Source organism: Clupea harengus, chromosome 9 (assembly GCF_900700415.2).
Source record: "Clupea harengus chromosome 9, Ch_v2.0.2, whole genome shotgun sequence".
NCBI lineage: Eukaryota > Metazoa > Chordata > Actinopteri > Clupeiformes > Clupeidae > Clupea > Clupea harengus.
The window spans coordinates 17,630,910-17,650,225 of NC_045160.1; the positions used below are offsets into that span (position 1 = coordinate 17,630,910).

The 19,316-nt window shown below is 44.1% G+C and overlaps 1 protein-coding gene across 2 annotated transcripts in view; it reads left to right on the plus strand.

Annotated features, from left to right (window-relative positions):
- Nucleotides 1-8,631, plus strand: part of si (sucrase-isomaltase (alpha-glucosidase)) — a 47,427-nt gene extending 38,796 nt beyond the window's left edge. For both annotated transcript variants that reach the window (XM_031573710.1, XM_031573711.2), the window contains exons 41-48: nt 3,461-3,609; nt 4,620-4,704; nt 5,091-5,147; nt 5,306-5,430; nt 5,886-5,974; nt 6,349-6,398; nt 6,939-7,109; nt 8,274-8,631. In XM_031573710.1, coding sequence (XP_031429570.1) covers nt 3,461-3,609; nt 4,620-4,704; nt 5,091-5,147; nt 5,306-5,430; nt 5,886-5,974; nt 6,349-6,398; nt 6,939-7,109; nt 8,274-8,351 — 804 coding nt within the window. In that variant the 3' untranslated portion in view covers nt 8,352-8,631. The remainder of the gene's footprint in view (nt 1-3,460; nt 3,610-4,619; nt 4,705-5,090; nt 5,148-5,305; nt 5,431-5,885; nt 5,975-6,348; nt 6,399-6,938; nt 7,110-8,273) is intronic.
- Nucleotides 8,632-19,316: the final 10,685 nt, after the last annotated feature.

The window sequence follows — 19,316 nt, forward strand, 5'->3', positions numbered from 1 at the left end:
TGCAAACTCGGTAGTCTCTCACTCGCACTGCGCAGCAGTCTAGTGGACTTGTAATTATTGTTCTGTGCTTTCGTGAGTGAAAAGTCATGATATTTAGCGAGAGTGGTGAGATTCTGTGTCACGTACGTAAGACATGAGAAATGTTGAAAATCTGTGAGTGTCACGGATAAAACAAGAGACTTGACTTGTATGCGCTTTCTAACCGCTTCAAACTGCGGAAAAAACACTATGAGAGGTCAGAGAATCAGGTCAGAGATGATGAGAGAGCAGAGAGTCGGAATGTTACTCTGGGCTAAAAGTTTGTCATCTATTCACTGTGTTTTGTGCTGTGACCTTTGTGGAGCTGTTGAACACATGGAGAGAAGGGAGGGGGGAAAAAAAATCCAATAAGCGTAGGTCGAGAGGATCGATGTGGCGCGAGTAAATTTCCTTGTTGGATGGTGACGCAGGGCGCAGCAGTGACAGTAGGTGCAGGGCGTAATTGAATTCTCAAGGTGATCCACTAGCCCCCCCCCCCCCCCCTTGATTTCAATCATTTAATAATGGCTTGCAAATGGGGGCTTAAACAAGAAGAGAGTAAACAAAAAAAAACACCACAAATGCGACACCATTAAAAGACCTGCAGGGGGTTAGTGAGGGATGGGGAGGCTGTTTAAGTTGGAGGTCACTAGTGAACATGTCTCTATTAGCGGCGTCATTTCTGATCTGCGCCAATTTGCGGCTAAATAACAGCGGCAGCCGACCAGGAATCATGATGTGTGCTGACAAGGTCAGAGAAGTGAAAAGAAAACAGAGAGATAAAATAAGAGAATAAAATCAGGGAAAAAGTCCTCAAAGGACCCTCCTTTACTTTTATGGCTTTAACACATCTCTCGCCCATGATCGAGCCAATTACATCCCTTCTTTTCTTAAACTGTGCCCTCTGTAATTACCCCCAGTAACATATCATTAGCTGTTATGTGGCTGTGTCAAATGGGGCCATTTATGGAAGACAATGATCTAGGAATGGAAGGTCGAGGCGGACGTAATGCATTTATGAGAAAGAGGTGAGAGGAGGAGAGAGAAAGAGAGAGAGAGAGAGGGAGAGAGAGAGAGAGAGGGAAAGAAAGCGATGCAATAAAAGAGGCCAAGAGGGCAAGGTACTGGGAGATTAGAAGACAGGAAAGCAGAAAGACACATCAAGAAAAGAAAGAATGAGAGAGAGAGAGAAGGAGGGGAGCAGAGCAGAGAGGGGAGCAGAGAGGATGGGGGCCGGAGGATGATGGGTCTCTGTGTTTATTATGTCTACCAGTTGCCGTAAATGTGCTCGTCGATATGAGCTGCCACTGAGAGAGATGCTCCGTGTGTCTCGGCCCTCCACCCTCAGTCTCGCCTGGCTGCCTCCGCAGGAGAGGAACGGAGATGCACGTGGGTGGAGACGCCTTCGCTTGGCACCCGCATCTTAAAGGAGTCGGGGGCCAGTGCGCCTGAAATCATTTTTGGCCCCTCATATGCAGAGAGCAAGTTAGACAGTCTGGGGGAGGTCTGAGGCATTTAGGGTTTTAATGGGGAAATATGAGTGCTATATATTATAGTTTAGGGGAAGAGAGGCCTTGTCTTGGTTGGAGAGGAGTGGGGGGGGGATGAGGCAAAGTCATGGGTGATGAAGATCACATGTGGTCAGATATACAACACCCACCCCGTGGAAGAAGCATAGTGCTCAGCAAAGAGCTCTCTCTCTCTGTCTTCCTCTTTCTCTCTCTTACACACACACACACACACAAACACACACACACACACACACACACACACACACACACACACACACACACACACGCTCACACTGATAGGATAAAGCCTCTCTTTACTGCCTTGCGAAAGCATGTCTGCATTAAATGATATGGTCGTAAGCAGGTCTCCCCGACTCCTCTTCAGCTTCGCTGTCAGAAGCACTCTTTAGAGATGCTCATCTCTGCCATGATTTATGGGCTTTAAGAAGGCACTAAGTTAAGCAGTCTTATTTTCTACAGTAAGAGGGGCAATATGTAACATTTAACGTAAGCTCAATATTCCCGAGAGTCTCAAATTGTTTAAAGTTGAATCTTTACTCAGGAGAAGAGCCTTAACCCAGGGGAACTGTTTTGCAATTTTCAGCACAATGCACGGTCAATGCCATCACACACAGCACTTTCCTTTATCCTTAAAATTAACAGTATTACAGTAAATCACTGGTAATGCCGGTAAGCTGCTTGTGGAACACTCATGAATGCAAACTACAAACCCTCAGCTGCTTAGCTGAGGCTCCAAGAAATAGCTTCAGTGTCTTAAACAAATATGAACCGCACCAGTGTCGGTGGCCTTGGTCCTATGAAATGTCACTTCCAAAAGCTAAGTATGACGTATGAAGTCCCAACTGCAAATGCGCTGCCGCTTGACAAGCCCGATAGCCGAAGTCAGATTCCGGGACAAACTGAAGTCCTCCATCACGCTGTGCTGCTACACCACGGCCACAGTGGGTCTGAGCAGTGCACTCCACTTGAAACACTGGGAGCAACATCTCTCTCCAACCTGCCCCTCTGTTAGTATTATTTAGTCTGTGCTTATCCGAGGAGTTACCGCTGTCATGGCCTCTCATGCTGAAACAAGTAATTTACCTTTCAGGTAAAGGTAAATGGCTTCTGCCCTCTTAACAGTCAGCCACAAGACATAATAATCTTCCAAATATGGTTAGTCCATGATGGCATAAGAGAAGAATACAACAGTAACCCGAGTGGATTGTGGTTAACTGTTTGTTTACTAATTGTTATTGTTTAAAATCATGCATATTTGCTCTAAATTAGGTGGCCTACTGAAGGGATCACCTACTCTCTGCTGTTTCTTATTCAAAATGCATTTGTTCATCATTCATTTTTCAAAATCTGTTGTGTCGTTGATATCTCTTGCTTATTCATATTTAACACGGAAACTATCTGCGTTACCCAAAATGTAGCTCATTTGCTAGGCTGTTTAACTCGGTTAACTCTCCCGTCTTTTTCATTATTTACTCTCAGAAGCACTCTTAGATCAGGCATCAGGCCTGTAGAGAGCTGTACCACAGATGCATATAGAAGGGAGCACATGTCATCTGTTCATAAGTAGGATCTGTTGTCGACTGGGATTCTGTTTTCTTAAAATGTCTTTTTTTTTCGGGACGTTTGCTATGTGCTGGAGGCCACAGCTGTAGGAATGCACATGATGTAGCACAAGTCTAGTTGAACGCATTGTGGTTGCATGTGTGGATTAGCATACATTTCCCCCAAGGGTGTTTGTGCCCATGAATTTACTTTGCATCTTGGCTTACTCTCTCTCTTTCCCTCCCTCCTCCTAACTCCTGTGTGTGTTTGTGTGTGTGTGTGTGTACGTGTGTGTGTGTGTGTGTGTGTGTGTGTGTGTGTGTGTCTATGTCTCTGTGTGTGTGTGTGTGTGTGTGTGTGTGTGACAGAGACAAGACCCTGTAGCCTGGGATGCAGAGTTTTCCGTGGCATCCCGAGACGTGCTGAACATCCGCTACACGCTGCTGCCCTACCTCTACACGCTGATGTTTGAGGCCCACGCCGACGGCAGCACCGTTGTGCGACCCCTCCTGCACGAGTCAGTGCCCTCGCCCTTCCACATCACCCTCCACCACACACCACACACCACACACCACACACCACACACCACACACCACACACCACACACCACACACCACACACCACACACCCAACCCATGGCTACAAATGGGCCGCTTTTTTCTTCCAAATAAAAAACGCTGCATAAGTGGCCTTGGCTTGTAAAATCCGCTTTAATGCATCCTACGTGGTGGCTGGCTGTTGAGGCGTTTCCTGATGTGCCATCCCCGAATGCCAATCGTCCTTTTTCAATCCATTTTCTCTATGCCGGCACATTCCCTGTACATATCAGAGTGAGATTTGCACCTTTTAAAGCTCTCTTCTCACTTCAGAAGGTCTCATCTCACCCTTGCCATCAGCTTTTGCTTCTTCCGAATTGTCCTTGTCCAGCAACTTATTTTCTATTTCTTAACTCGTCTTCTGTCCTTCTCACTTCATTCCTCCTTCTATCCTGCTCTGTCGTTTCTCTTACTGTTGCCCTTTTAAGTTATGTCCTTTCGTCTCCTTCCACCCTTCCCTCCATTATTCACACGCCCCTCATTCCAGTTCATTCTCTTTCTGACTCATCTTGTCCTTCCTCTCTCTCGCCCTTGCCCGTCCTCCTCTTCCTCTCATATTTCTGGCGTTCTGGCAGCGCTGTGCCGGCGGCAGCATTGATCAGGAGCTGCTGACTCCCCCACTCTACTCCCTCGCCCTCAGTGTCCTGTGTCTCCGCTCTCAGCCTAATGGGCCTGATGCACACCAGCCTCTCCTGCTTCCATCTCCACCATCACAGTCACTGTCCAGCTACACTCTCTTTTTCTTTCTTCTAAGGCTCCTGCTCTCTCATGGCTCTTTCTCCATTCCACTCACCAGCCTCACCCGCAGAGGCTCCTGATGTGGGGATTTGTGGTGCATCTGGGTAAGAGCTGCTGGACTCTGCGGGGCTTTTCCCCGTGTCCCCTAGAGCCGTGTTGTGAGTGGGCTTCTCTGTCTCTTCTGCCCCTGCAGGTTTGTGAATGATAGAGTGACGTGGGACATCCACAGGCAGTTCCTCTGGGGACCAGCACTGCTGATCACGCCTGCACTGGATCAAGTGAGCTAATGCATGTGTAATATACACATGCACAGACACAGACACAGACACAGACACAGACACAGACACAGACACAGACACAGACACAGACACAGACACAGACACAGACACAGACACAGACACAGACACAGACACAGACACAGACACAGACACAGACACAGACACAGAACAACACACATGTCACAAGTGCCGTAAGGCCTCCACGAACACACACACACACGCACGCACATGCACATGCACATGCACACACACTCACACGCACACATATACATACACACACACATACACACACTCACACATATACATATATACACACACACACACACACATATACATACATACACGTTCACACAGATCCGTCATGACGACCTTTGATTTATTCACAGGGTGTCACTGAAGTCAGTGGTTACCTGCCAAATGCCAAATGGTACGACTATCACACGGTAAGCCAATCTCCATTGTGTTTATCACTACATGCATCACTACACGTGTCACTCACCTATCCACGGCTAAAGCGCCGGTGGAGAGTCGGTGTCTCTGCTACTGGAGCTCATGGGTGGGGGACTCACATGTGGACGGATCCCCTCTGCTCTCTTTGCAGGCTACGGCGGTGGGGAAGAGAGCTGAGACTGTGAGGATGCACACCCCATTGAACCACATCAACCTGCACGTGAGAGGCGGTTACATCCTCCCCTGGCAGAAACCTGAGAACAACACCCTCTACAGGTGAACTCATGGAAGCATGGGCACAGTGCATTTTCTTACTTTGAGAAGATAGGTTGGATTTTCAGAGCATGAATATGAAAAATGTTTCTAGGGTATAGGACCATTCTCATCTCCTCTCAACTGGCTTGAGATGTAATGTATACTGAGTGAAGCGATGAAATATTCGTGTGACAAATTCACTTATGACACAGTATATAGACTCTTTATACTATCATCTTTGCCATAGGAAAGTTAATGTTTTTCTATTTAGATGTATGTGAGAAGAAGATGAGTGTCTCGCAAAAAGTATGATGAAAATTTCATCAGAAAATTGCAGCAGCTGCACTGAATTAACCCAGAGGTGCTCACTGGCGGGGTCCACCTGTGTCAGTGGGCTCTCCACACGCATTTTCATCATCCTGTGACGACTGGCCACAGACTGTGCCTGACCCCCCCCCCCCCTCTTTCTGTTCCAGTCGCAAGAACCCCATGGGACTTATTGTTGGTCTTGATGATGACGGATCGGCGCAGGGCTCCCTGTTCTGGGATGACGGCGAGGGCATCGGTGAGTCACTCATCTCCCTCTCTTCCTCTCTCCGTCTGTAGCGCTTTGCGACCAACAGCAGGGAAATAGAGTGGCCTCCTATCTGACTTGGTGATGACAGCGCACTCTGATTACACGGTCGCACTCTGTTTTGAAGTTTGAAAGCCCCTCTATGTGTGTGTGTGTGTGATCAGAATTCTGAGAGCTTTGAGTGAAGTGAAGTGTGTAACAAGGAAGGAAAAAAACAAGGATAGATGCCATTACATTAATGCTATCTGTCTTACCTTGTAAATTTACTGTCTGTCAGGATCTTATCTTTTCCTCTCATCTCTCTTTATCTCTCTACCCTGCCTTCACCTACTTCTTATGTGCATCCTCTCTGTCTTGCTGTTCAGATACTTATGAAAAGAACCAGCACCTCTCGATGACTTTCACAGCAAACAAGGTAGGCTGTTGTTTTAGTACATTCTAAATCTGTATTTCGTAAATCAATGACAGAACCACAATCCACAGAACAATGATGGACTGTGCAGTGTGGGGACTCATTAGAACCAGTGGGGAAATCAGCCGCATCATGGTTCTGGGCAGAACCATCTGGTCCCATTGTCACACAGCTATATACCAAATGTGTGGCAGTGTTTTCAAAATTATATTTGTTGTGAGGAGAGAAGTGGCTAAGGGTCTCGTAGGGAAGGGAGAGAGCAGCCACCTCGCCCAGGGCTTGAACCCAGCTCTGTGGGGAACCAACCCTGCACCCTGACCACAATGGCAAAGTGCCAGGCTCGTTGGCGTGGCAGTCAGAGCACACACACAACCGTAGTGACGGCACTCTGTCACAGGTCTCTCCTTGTATACCCACACTTCACACACAGCACACAGAGTTTTTGAAGTAATCAAATCTACAGCTTTTCATGTCATGTCGTGTTAGGCGCATTGTATGCAAGAAGCCCATATATATCCACACTTCATTCTGTCTGTCCACCAGAACACGCTAAGCAGCCAGATCAGCCACGATGGCCTGGCTTCTGCAGACCACCTGACCCTGGGCGAGGTGAAGGTGTGGGGCGCTGGGCGTGTGGCCATCACCCAGGTCATCTTCCGCACCCAGGGGGCTGCTGATGTCAGCCTGGGATTCACGCATAACCAGCAAACAGAGGTGAGCTGACGACACGCTGTATGGATGGACTGAGACAGGATATTTAGGACTATGCAAGGTCATGGACATATGTGCACTTTTTGGTGTTAATTTCATCTGATTTAAAAAAAAGTCTGTAATAGTCAGTTAAAAGCAACATTAATGTCATAAATAATATTACAGAGTACTAACACAATCACATCAAATGGATTATACTTCTGGGCAAGTCATGGCATAATATTTTTGAGGAAACGTAGGGTAGAATATGGTCCCTAGGTTTAATTTCACATGGTCTGCACTCACTGTAAGGAAGCTGTAACTTTGTCAATCCTTATTTCCTTACACTAAAAATAAATTGTCATTACAGTGTGAAATTACAGTATCTCTTCTGCTATCAGCGGATAGCTAAATCCTGCATTCTCTCAGTATAATGCAACCTTTTAAAAAAAAAAGTTTTGCTCAGTAATGGGAGCAAGTCTACAGAAACAAAGTTTGAGGTGGAGGCAAGGATAAGATGAAAGACAACACTGAAAAAGGAAGGGGTAGTGGATCATAGGAAGGCGGAGGTGGAGGATAATGTGTTTTGTTTTTCTTCTCTCTGTCTCCCTCTCCGTCTCTCTCTGGCTCTGCCCTTGAAAAGTGACAAGTCATATTCATTGAGCAGGGGCAGCAGTGCACCTTTAAGTTCCTTTTTTTAAAGAGGAGAGGCAGCACCACGGATGTTTGCTTCAGACCGCTGGGGGGACTGAAATAAAATGGAATGATAAAGATGCAATAGAAATGAATTTGAATTTTAATGTGTTCCGAAACCCACCTCTTCCATTTATCTTCCTCAAAGTCTTCGTACTGTATAATCACTTTAAATATGCAGGGAGCCTCCGCCTGTCTGTTGGCCTGTTTGTCTAACTGAAGGATGGGTTGGAGCACAGCATTTTCAACTGACGTGTAGTTACACCTATTCTTTCCCAGACAAACTCATTGCCTGTTGGTCAATAAAGAGACGATTTTTGTGTTGTCTTTTTGTAAATGTTGTGTCTATGTATTTTTCTAGGGGCCTGTTTTCACCAAGTCGGTAAAAAAAAAAGTCTACTTGGTGAAAACAGGCCCCTAGAAAAATACATAAATTACATTAGGTTACATTTCATTACATTTGTCAACTCATTACCTTTCTGACCTTGCTTCTAGGAGCTCATCCTGCACGGAACAGAGCGATCTCATCCACTGCATCAGCCCTTCACCATTCTGTGGAACACTGGCGTTTAACATGCACAGGCAGAAGCTCTTCTCATTTACAAGTTAAAGGTGCACAGAAAAGTACTGAAATCATTGCGGCAATGGTATCATGAGACTCATATTGTACTGCAAAAACTAAGAAAATGTTCTAGTATTTCAGAATTCTGCTGGGGTATTTATGGGCTTTGTTAATAGCCGAATAAATGTTGTACTTGACTACACGTGTACATGAGGGGAAAAAATGAAATTCAACCTAATGTTTTTATCAAGGAAAAATGTTTGTAATAAAATAATTTGCTTTTGAAAGACATTCTGTTTGCTACACCTGTTCACATAATGAGAGGTTGCGGCCCCCGGTAAATAATCAGAACAAACTTTTAATGGGAGACAGCGAAACTTGATGGTGGTGATGCGCAATGAGAGATTATAATAATAACTTTTGATTATCAATGATCACAAGTTCTGGCTCGACACCCCTCCCTCTCGAGCTCCCCTCATGTGCGTGAAACTGATGCACGATTACATTCGGTTATAATGATACAATAATCAATTATACATTCCACCGTAAACATAATGATATCAATTTAGCCATGGGGACTTGAAATTGATTTCTGCTCTAATTGGCAATCAGTAGGAGAAGATGTGGAGGGGAGAGTGAGGAGGTGAGAGCGCCACGGCCGGATGCTAATGACACAGGCACCGGCAGAGCGGCCCGCTCCTGTTCAGCTTGCAGGAGACCAGGCAAAGTAGATCCAACTGAGAGGATAATTGTTTTGGATTTTTTATTTATTTTTTTCTTCATTATATTTTTTTTTAGAGGGAAAAAAAAGCAAAATCTGGAATCTCCTATTCAATTAGCGGGTCGCGGCATATGTGTCGTTTCCTGTGGAGTGAAACTTTTTAGTAGAGCCCTATGGTGATTTTTAAGACTTTCTCTACAAAAAGAGGGAATTAAAGATTAAAGTCCACTAAATGTTTCAAGATGACAATAAGACATCATTAGCTAATTTAATTATTTATTATGCACATTTCGGCGCATGAAACATTCGACATCCTACTGATAAAATGTTGTAAAATATGTGACCATGCATGATTAAAGAAGCCATTTATAATCCTTCAGGCCATTGCAGGGAGAGATTTGCACTTCACAGAAACATAATACATGTCACTCAAATGAGTTCTGGGAAAAATATGGACTTAAGGGGCTTTTAACAATGGGCATGAAGGAAAATGCATTATTAGTTCATTTTAGAATACACATTATTAAAACTTGAAATGTGAAATTTGAATTGCTGATTTCCAATATATACAGGGATATCTTCCAGCCCTTTTAGCTTCTGTCCTTAAAACAACAGTCAATAAGAGGTGGAGGTACATTAGAACAGTCAATCAAATTGAAATTTGAAAAAAAAGAAAAAAAAACATCACTCCAGACAGGCGTTGTCACTTTGATTTACCAGCAGTGAAAACAAAGACTTTTTGTTATTCACAGCAAAAGTAGTGCAGGGAGGGAGGAAAAAAATGAATACAAAATCTCAAACAGGAACACATGAAAGCATAAAAACACTCAAACAACTTCAAAGGCCTGACATATGAAACTGAGTGTTTTTAACATCCCCACGCTAGAATATATTATCTGAGACACGGATCAGATGAGAGGAGGGAGGATCACCAACATGCCTTCTCCAATGTGTAATATGTTGAGCGCCTTGGATTGATTCTGAACAGGTACAGCCTACAGTTCAGCTCAGGCGTTGTATTTAGAAGCCAAGAGGTGATGCTTTAAATGCACAGACGCTCTGGGAAAGAAGCTGCAGTTATGAAAATGAGGCTGTCCAAAACAATTCACTATTGCATCCCATTAATTGTCAATTTGTAACAGAAGAGGCCACCACTAAGTATCTGTGAGATTAAAAGTGAAGGGAGACACACAAACACGCAGACTCACACACACACACACACACACACACACACACACACACACACACACACACACTCTCTCCCTCTCACACACACATACACACACACACACACACACACACACACACACGCACTATAAAAACTCTCCCTGCTGTTTCCTGAAGGTAGAAAACCAATATGACTTTCCCAGATTAATGAGCTGCTGTGGATGCACCTGTGCAAGATGCAAAGATGTTAAATAACGTTTAGATTGTGGATTTTTTTCAACTGGAAGTGTAAACAACATGCAGAAGACTGTCTTGAAGATTATTTAATTACTGTCTGGCCAATTGACATCTTAAACCTGCAAGTAAAAGAAAGCCTGTTTAATGACCGCAATGATAGTTATGATCCTTGTTGTTCATTGATTGCCACAGCAATTTCATGAAACATTCCAACAGAAGCACTGCTAGTATTTGTCGTTAGACTTCATTAGTGGGACACTATGCAGTTGTTCTACCTTTACCGTAAAGGACTGGTCAGATTTAATGTTAAACTTAATTTAATGTTATTATCAGACTCAGGCCTAGGTTTTACCCAGATGAGTGACCTCTGGCTATAGCAGATGGTATAAACTTTAACTGTAGCTGTAACTGCATTAGGCAAGGGTCAGGTGTCCTGCTTATGGAATAAACTCTACTCATCTGCCCACCAAAAGTACTATTGTCACCTTCATGTACAGCAGTCGCTCCAACTACATGATATTACAAATTCATAGTTCATCTAGGATCACACTGCTAAGTTGTTACTGCTAGTTTGTACACCGCATTGGCAGATTGCTCACTTATAAAACATCACAATGGCTTATGGGATCCGTTCATTTTACGGACTGAGTCTGTCTAACTCAAACCTGTCAAGAACCGCAGCATTATATTTGGCAGAAGTACTGAGTAGTCAAGACACAATCTACCAACAGAAAATGACATGAATGTCACGACTTCCATGAATGTTGTGACTGTCGTGACTACAGCTTTCCCTGAGCAGAATCTTCTATATGCACTAAAATATCGCAATAGCTTTTGGGATCGGTTGCTTTTATGTCCGCGTCCATCCAATTCAAACCTGCTGAAATCCGCACAATTACTTTCGGCAAATGAGAACGATATGACTACTTTCGGGCAAGTAAAAACCGCATGACTACATTCGCCAAGTGAGTAGCCTAGTCTACTGTAACCAAGTTACTGACTCAATAGCCAGTCTCCTCATGCCATTTATATATGGTGTGCATTGTACTCTTAAATGACAGTTTACCTAAACAAAAGACTGAAGTGAATGTGACTTGCACATGAAGTCTATTGCAAATCTGTAGGCTACAGCCTTCTATGAGCGCAATCCTCTTGATGCACTTAAATCACAATGTCTTATGGGATCGGCTCAAAACCTGCCAGTACCAGCATTAGTTTTGGCAGCTGAGTAGTCACCAAGTGTCTCAGTATCACTGTGGAACCAGTCACATGGACATGTTTGATGGTTCTTGCTGTCTGACGGTTGTCACGGTTCACTGTGCACTTTGATACAGTGATTTGAGTCATACCAAAGTTTTTATTGGCAAGTCTTGTCACTCGGCAGCCATCTTGGCAACCCAAGATCAAGCTCCTATCTAAATGAATGGGGACAATCCAACCGCTCAAATAAGGCTTTTTTTTTCATGTTGATTTGCTTAGTGCGCATGCAGCTATTACTATGGCAACAATGGAAATGAACAGAACATGCAGGGGAGATAAAATGTTATGCCGTTTCCAACAATGTGATTGACTCTTTATAATACAGGGCAGGACTTCCCGTCACAAATCCGCCGAGTTAAGCATTAGGGATTCTGTAATTCTGATTTTCCCATCAGTGATTTGTCTCCTCTCTTGTAACGTCTCTGGTCATACTCACAGTATGTAGAGCACAACCACCGTAGGCAGTAGATGCACTAGTGGATCAGGAAACTATATGGCCTAAACACCATAGAACAAATAGGCTCCCTGCCAACACTTTACTAGCATAGTAGTGATGGTAATGGCTTAAGTTATGTATTTGCGCCATAATGGGATAGACGAAAGAAAAACAATATAAATTTGACAAATTGATTAAATTGGACAAACTGAAACATTTGCTGTTGTCATCCAATTCGACCGGTTCAGTGAAATAATCTGGTTTAATGAATTGGGTTTTCGGTCCATACCGTACTGTTACATTCAGTTCATGCCTTAGTCAGGAAGAATATAGAATGTTTCCGCTATTCATCTGAACTCAAAGCCTTATTGAGTCTCAACACAGGCTTTGCGATTGAAATGAATTGGCTTTTTAAATGAAAGCATATGTTTGAACTTATCATTAAAGCTCCTCTTTGGTTGAGACACAGGTTTTTTAAATGATTTTGATGAACAAGGAAGGACCCCTTTAGAGAAACAGAGCATGTTCACTCTAGTCTTCTCTGTGTCTTTCACGCTTCTTTCAGTCTTTGTGTCTCTCTTCCATTCACAAACTTACAACCACGTGCAAAAGAGGAAAAAAAAAACATCTATTTTGACCTGTCAGACTCTGCACTGTCACAGCCCCTCCTGACAGCCCCCAAATAACAGGCAATCACACAACTTCCTCACGAGTCATTTTACCGCGTGACACGCCGACTCACCCACACAATTTTCCATGCGCCCGACACCAATTACACCCCAGACACGTGTGACAGGGGGAGCATGGGGCTACAGACGCGGAGTGATTGGCCCCTCCATCTCTTCTCTTGGCCCACACCTCAGATGGATGGGGGGCTTTACATACCACCATCCTCTAAATCAAACTGCCATAACCCCCGTCCCCTAGCTAGCTGCTGCCTAGTTTGTCAGGGACTGTCAAGTCAGTCAGCATTTTCATCCGTAGTCGGTTTACTTGGCGAAGAGGGTCTTTCCTTGGTTAAATGAGTGCAGTTTTTTTTCCCTAAAAGAGAGGTGGAACTGGGATGGGAGAACAGCGTGTGAAATAATGAACAACGAAATAGCACTTGGAATTGTTGGCCCTGGACCAGGCCCTGAGTCCCTTGGTACATGCAAACCTTATGGCATTTGACAGAAGAGGCTGACCAGTGATTTAAGCTGGCAGTATTTCCAGTGATTTAAGATAGCAGTATTTCCAGTGATTTTAACTGGCAGAATTTCCTAGAATGCCGTATGCACCAGCATGACCAGCATGTACACATTTCACGTGCATGGAGCGCTCACATGAGAGAGCTACTATGGAGGAACAAGGAGGATGTACACTGGTTTCTCCTCCATGTTAAGGTCAGAGGCTAACTTCCAGCAACTCCTCTGTTCCTTATCAACACCAACTCTGTCGTGACCTTACACTCCTTTTAGTGGCTAAAAGAGGAGAGGGAGACTTTCATCAAAGTACAGCCTGTAAAAGGTTATTTTCGGCTGCACAGTCTATAAAGGATATTTTCGGCTGCACAGTCTTAAAAGGATATTTCCGGCTGCCTTGGACAACAGGCACGATTTGTACCACTGGTAACTGCACTTTGGCTGGTCTCTTTTGCATAGAGTGATCATTAAAGATAATCCTTTCAGGAGCCTTGATAGTCCTCATGCAATTAGACCCTAATCATTTCAAGGTAGGGCACCAAATTGAATGTAAAGTGATATCCATGCTGCTGTGAGGGATACTTGATCTAAACTAATTTAATGTTTTGACAGCAATCACGCTAATAGATGTTTTATAGTGCTTCTCTGTAGCTTGGCTGAGATCTGTAACCCGTCTGGAAACAAGACCTTTGCTTGCACATGCTAAAGCTAACTCCTACAGTGGCTAGGTTTGCTGATGGAAAAATAACCTCAGTCTAGTGTTGTCAAAACAGACACAGTATGCACTCTCACATGCCCTCTTGTTTTTACAGTGTTAACAGCCATAGCCTATAGCCAGCTGCCAGTAAAAGCTGGGCCTTTTGAGTAGAAGAAGTTGAAAATAAGGTAACTAAAATAAGGTCTCAATTGTATTTTGCCACAGAGAGAGAGAGAATGTCTGTGTCTGTGTCTGTGTCTGTGTCTGTGTCTGTGCGTGCGTGCGTGCGTGCGTGTCTGTCTGTGTCTATCTGCATGAATCTTAGGATATGTACAAGTTCAAACCTTTTAATGACAATTAATCAGATAATCCGTGCACTAGCGGTGCTCCCTCCCCAGGCTAACTAACCTCAGCAGCCTGTCGGGTTGTGATTAAGACTACATGTCCCAGCATGCCCACTTTTACAGTGCGACAGGGGCAAGCAAGTGGACACAAATTGACTCTCAAACTCCTTTTATGAGCCTGTCTGAACGTCCCAGAGGTTGAGTGGGGATTCCAACTGGCAATTAAATCAAATCCCACTGCCAAGAGGCCCATCTAATTGATGAGAAGCTGCCTGCGTATGTACGACAACAGCACTTTGCCATACCTGATACAATCACACCCCAGGCATCAGTTAAGAGAGGGAGACAGAGAAGGAGAGTGAGAGTGTGAGAGTGCCACATATTGAATCAGTGACTCTCACTTAAACGTTGTCTGTGAGTTTTATGGGGACATGCCCACAAAGAGATCTTTTTAATGAAGCTTGTCTGAATTGGTCTCTCTCCACCTGAGGTGGGCAGGTGTGCTTCACGTGCCGCAGCCTAGCGATTATTATTGTCACCATCAGTGCGCGACGACAAAAGGGTTGTTAATCCTCATATCCATAAAAGATTACATGCTGACATGATGACAGGTCTGTAATTGCGAGACGTGGAAAGATACTGTTCTCGAGATGAGTCTCAAAGCTGAGTATGACTACAACCACTCCCTCTCCCCTCTCACCTGCACTCATTATCTCCATTGTGCCCACAGACACATAAACCCATCACTTTGTCCATCTGTATTTCCTTTGCAAGGGTTTCTGCCACTTAGGATTGCATGTGCAGTGGTTTTGTAGAGTGTCAGGTTTACTTTTCTAATGTCCAAAATCTCCCCTATTCAATGATTATATTATAATAATAATAATAATAATAATAATAATGGTGATCACGATCATGAAATAGTAGATAATATAGAAACCTTTTTTTCAGTACTGCGAACATATGAGATTATTGTGGGAAACTGAGAAAACATCAGGGTTTGGATCAGCCTGGGAATCAGAAAGGGGCGTGTGCGACTACAGATGAATACAACTTCCCCATTAGGCTTTGGCTGAGATATCACGTGTAATAGCTGTGTCTGTACTGGCTGTAATAGTCTACTGCATCCAGTTTTCTCTATTGTTTGTAGTTAATGGGGGTAATATCATCCAATTTACAGCCATAAAAAACAATGCACCAGCTATAAACTACCCTATTAGGTATTTATATCCACATATAAAGTTGTTGACATCTAAGTTGTGTACTTGTGTGTATGCATTCACACACCGAAAGGAAGAGGGGTCTAGGAAATGAGTAGCCTAATTCGTAATTGACGTGGTGGCAACACGCTGCTAGCATATGTCCTTGCAAATTAAATCAACACAAAAGAAATAAATAAATAAGGGCTGGGAGAGAAGTCATGCGGTAAATGAGTTAAATATCACTGAAGATGTGCCCCTGAGATTGGCTCATTCTCGGCTCGTATCAGTCTTCAGTTGAGCCAGCCCAGCGTGACTGGAGATGACCCACACCCAATGGGCCCAAGTATTATTTTAATTAGGAAAAATATCCATGGAGATGCATCACTTTGTAATTGTGTTCTGTCTGATCATCGGGGGATATATTAGGCAGTGGGGTCCTTCTACTGATCGAAGACACACCACTTTGTGTGTTTGTAAGAAGTAAATACGCCAAGATGCGGCAGCACACGCAACACTGATTAATTTGGTCAAGACGGAGATATTGATCTTCAGAGATACGCCGCTGCTGCAGACGCCGTTGTTGTTAGGCTGGGGTTAGGGAAACTGCTGAAGGAATGTTGTTGTAAGAAGCCATAACTATTTTGCCAGAGTAGCTTAATAGATATTGTAGAGAGCCAGTCCGGAAGGATGTAGACTGACGCAAAGATTTCAGGTTCAATGCAGCTCCTGTGCCCTATGCACCGCACGACCCGGGGAGCGCCATTTATTGACCACTGGTCCACACACACAGAACAAGGCACAGGAGGCAGGTCTTATACTCCGACATGACACAATCAGTACTGGTGTACCAAATACACTAACTAATGCAGGGGCTAAAACAAAGCCATTACACATAACACAGACAGAATCATGGGCTCTCTCTACATCACCACACACATACTTGTAAGTGTGCACCCCTTTGCATGCTACAATATGTTGATAGGTTTGGTTCTGGTGTGATTTGGCATGAATTGTAAGCCAGTCCACAGCGCTATTTTACAACCTAGTGAATTTCAATTGCAGCTCTAAGGAGATGTTTGCCCTGGAGGCAATATGCGTCAAAATGATGGCAACAACAGCATAGACATTAGGAAGGGGAGCCGCTGTTCAAGGAATGGTCCAAAGAGTGAAATAAAAGTAAGGGTAGCCATCTTAAAGCTAGACAGCTGCAAGCTTAGAGTGCCTTTATGTTTGTTTCAAGTGTCATTTGGAAATGCAAGTAACAGTGAAGGTTATCCACATAATGAGTAAGTGCTGAATATGTAGATTAATCTGTGAGAGGGGATGGTTAGGCCCCTTGTTCAAAGCATTTAGAATTAATTTTTCTAGACAAAGTTTCAATGCAATTAACAGTGATTTTCAACATAATTGTAATTGAACTGCGCTGATATTTTTGCAATTTGTGCTACGATATGAGGTGGCATATATCATCCTGATCCCAAGTTTAGGTAAAAAAAGAATTGCCGTTGTGATATTGCAATATACCTCTCCTGTCCACTTCATCCACAGTAGCGGTATCCAGCAGCTGATGAGTGTTGCGAGTGGGAGCTCTGACAGACAGCAGATTGTGTGTGTCTGTGTGTGTGTGTGTGTGTGTGTGTGTGTGTGTGCGTGTGGAGTTTGTGTGCGGCTGATTATTTGTGATTGGGAGCAGAAGGCTGAGCGTGGAGGTCGAAGACGGAAGCTGAGGTGGCGCCCACCTCCACTGCAATCCTCTCCTGGCTACTCACCATGCTGATTGAGGTCGCTGGGTCTGACAGGAAACACATATTCGGATCATTCGCTGTCCTCCACACCGGCTAGAAGACCAACACAGGCACTCCAGTGCACCCTTACCAAGAAATGAAGAAGTCTTGTGATATGATGATGTAGGCCTCAATGATGCATGTGGCTGGATGTATGACTTGCAATGCAATATCATTAGGAATCGCACTGAAATATTTGCATTGTTGTGTGAAAGGATTTTTTTCTTCACACTAAACAGTGATGATATCAACGTTCTGTTTATCTACATGCTTTAAAAAGTATCTACACATAGTATTTGTAAATGATAATTCTCTATCATGACATGCTGGAGGAGCAACATCTAAAAAGACAGACATACACCAGCACAAAGGGAACTGAGGGACAATCGGACTTTCCCACTTTACACTGGTCTAAACATTAGGAGGGATATAACTGAACCAACAGATTAAAATCTATGTGATGTGGTAAAAAAAAAAGACATCCCATAGTGGCAACCAGTAGGTGTAGAGCACTTTGGACAGACAAGGGTCGTTGATAGCACCAGGAACCAAATCAGGGACAGATCCCTTCAAGACTCAGGTGGCTCTCCTGGGTGACTCTCCACTCAGTAGCACCTGCGCTACTTGACAGGATTCACCTGTCACTCATTAGGTGAGCTGCCAGGCTAGGAATTACTGGAGATGTTCATAGCCCTCCACTGATTTCACCTGGGAGACGTGGCTGCCGCCAGCTTACCAAGATGAGCAGAAACAAAATGACCAGTCACTTAGGTACAGTTTATTGAGTTTAAGAAGTAGGGGAGTTGACGGGGGCAGTGTTCAGTCAGTTTATTCACCTTTGATAGGTAGGGGGGCAGGGTAACAGAGCAGTCTTCCCTGTCTGATGTGAAAGGATATTAGGAACAAAAAAACAAAGCAGAAGTTAACCAAATTTCACCAAAAACACTTCTGCTCCCATCTTCCCTGGTGTCTTCATTAAAGCAGCAATAAGGAGTTCTGTTCCAAAACTAGCAAGCTAACTACCTACAAGCCATGCAAAAACCTTGCAAACACCACCAACAGCCCAGCTTGCCAACACACTAACTGGTGTCATGCGGTGAAAGCTTTTCTTCCATTTTTGCAGGGTATTCCAGCCCGGTATCGAGAACTACCTTCACATGACCATATGCTATCAAAATTAATTTGAGAATGGTACCAAAACTAGTTGCCTATAAAACCATACCTCAAAAAGAGACCTCAATATCTCAAAATGTTTCATAGTGTTACTTTAACACATATTCACTGGCTTCTTCTTCTCTGATGCTTCTTAATGTCAACATCTCACACAAACCCAGTAGATATAATCTCTGATGTGGACACAGCAGTAAGATCAGTCTTTGGAAGTTATTTAATTAAATATTCTCCTTTGATGCGAAAAATGTAAAATCTTTGGCATGACAGGACTTTCAGGAAGCCTATGATTATGAGCCACAAGACAGGAGCTTGTCATCGTGATGAGCTACTTCCTGTGTCTTTGTGTGCTGTGCTGCCTCAAATGACCTTCCCATTTATTTCCAGGCTGCTTCAAACCCGACAGCTAAACCCGTGGCGAGTCTGACAGGGAGAAATGACAGCAGCCTCGTTTGGTCCGGCGCAGCCACCCTTAGAGCAATGGAATCCTTCCCACTGACAGCCATTACAATATAGGTTATGGGATAGCAGTCAATATCTCTCCTCTTAGCCTCTGATGGACAGAGCTCTCAGGAAGAAGTCTGTCTGACAATTAGATCTCAAGAGATCTCATTAGATCTCAAGAGGGAGGAGTGGGGTAGGTGTGAGAGTGGGGAGGAGATGATATAGACCTGTCTGTCACTCGCTCTCAGTCACCGTGCAAGATGCAAATATCAGCAGACATCTTGGTGTTGTTTCACCTGAGGGGGTGCTGAGCTGAAAATGACAGCTTTTAGCACC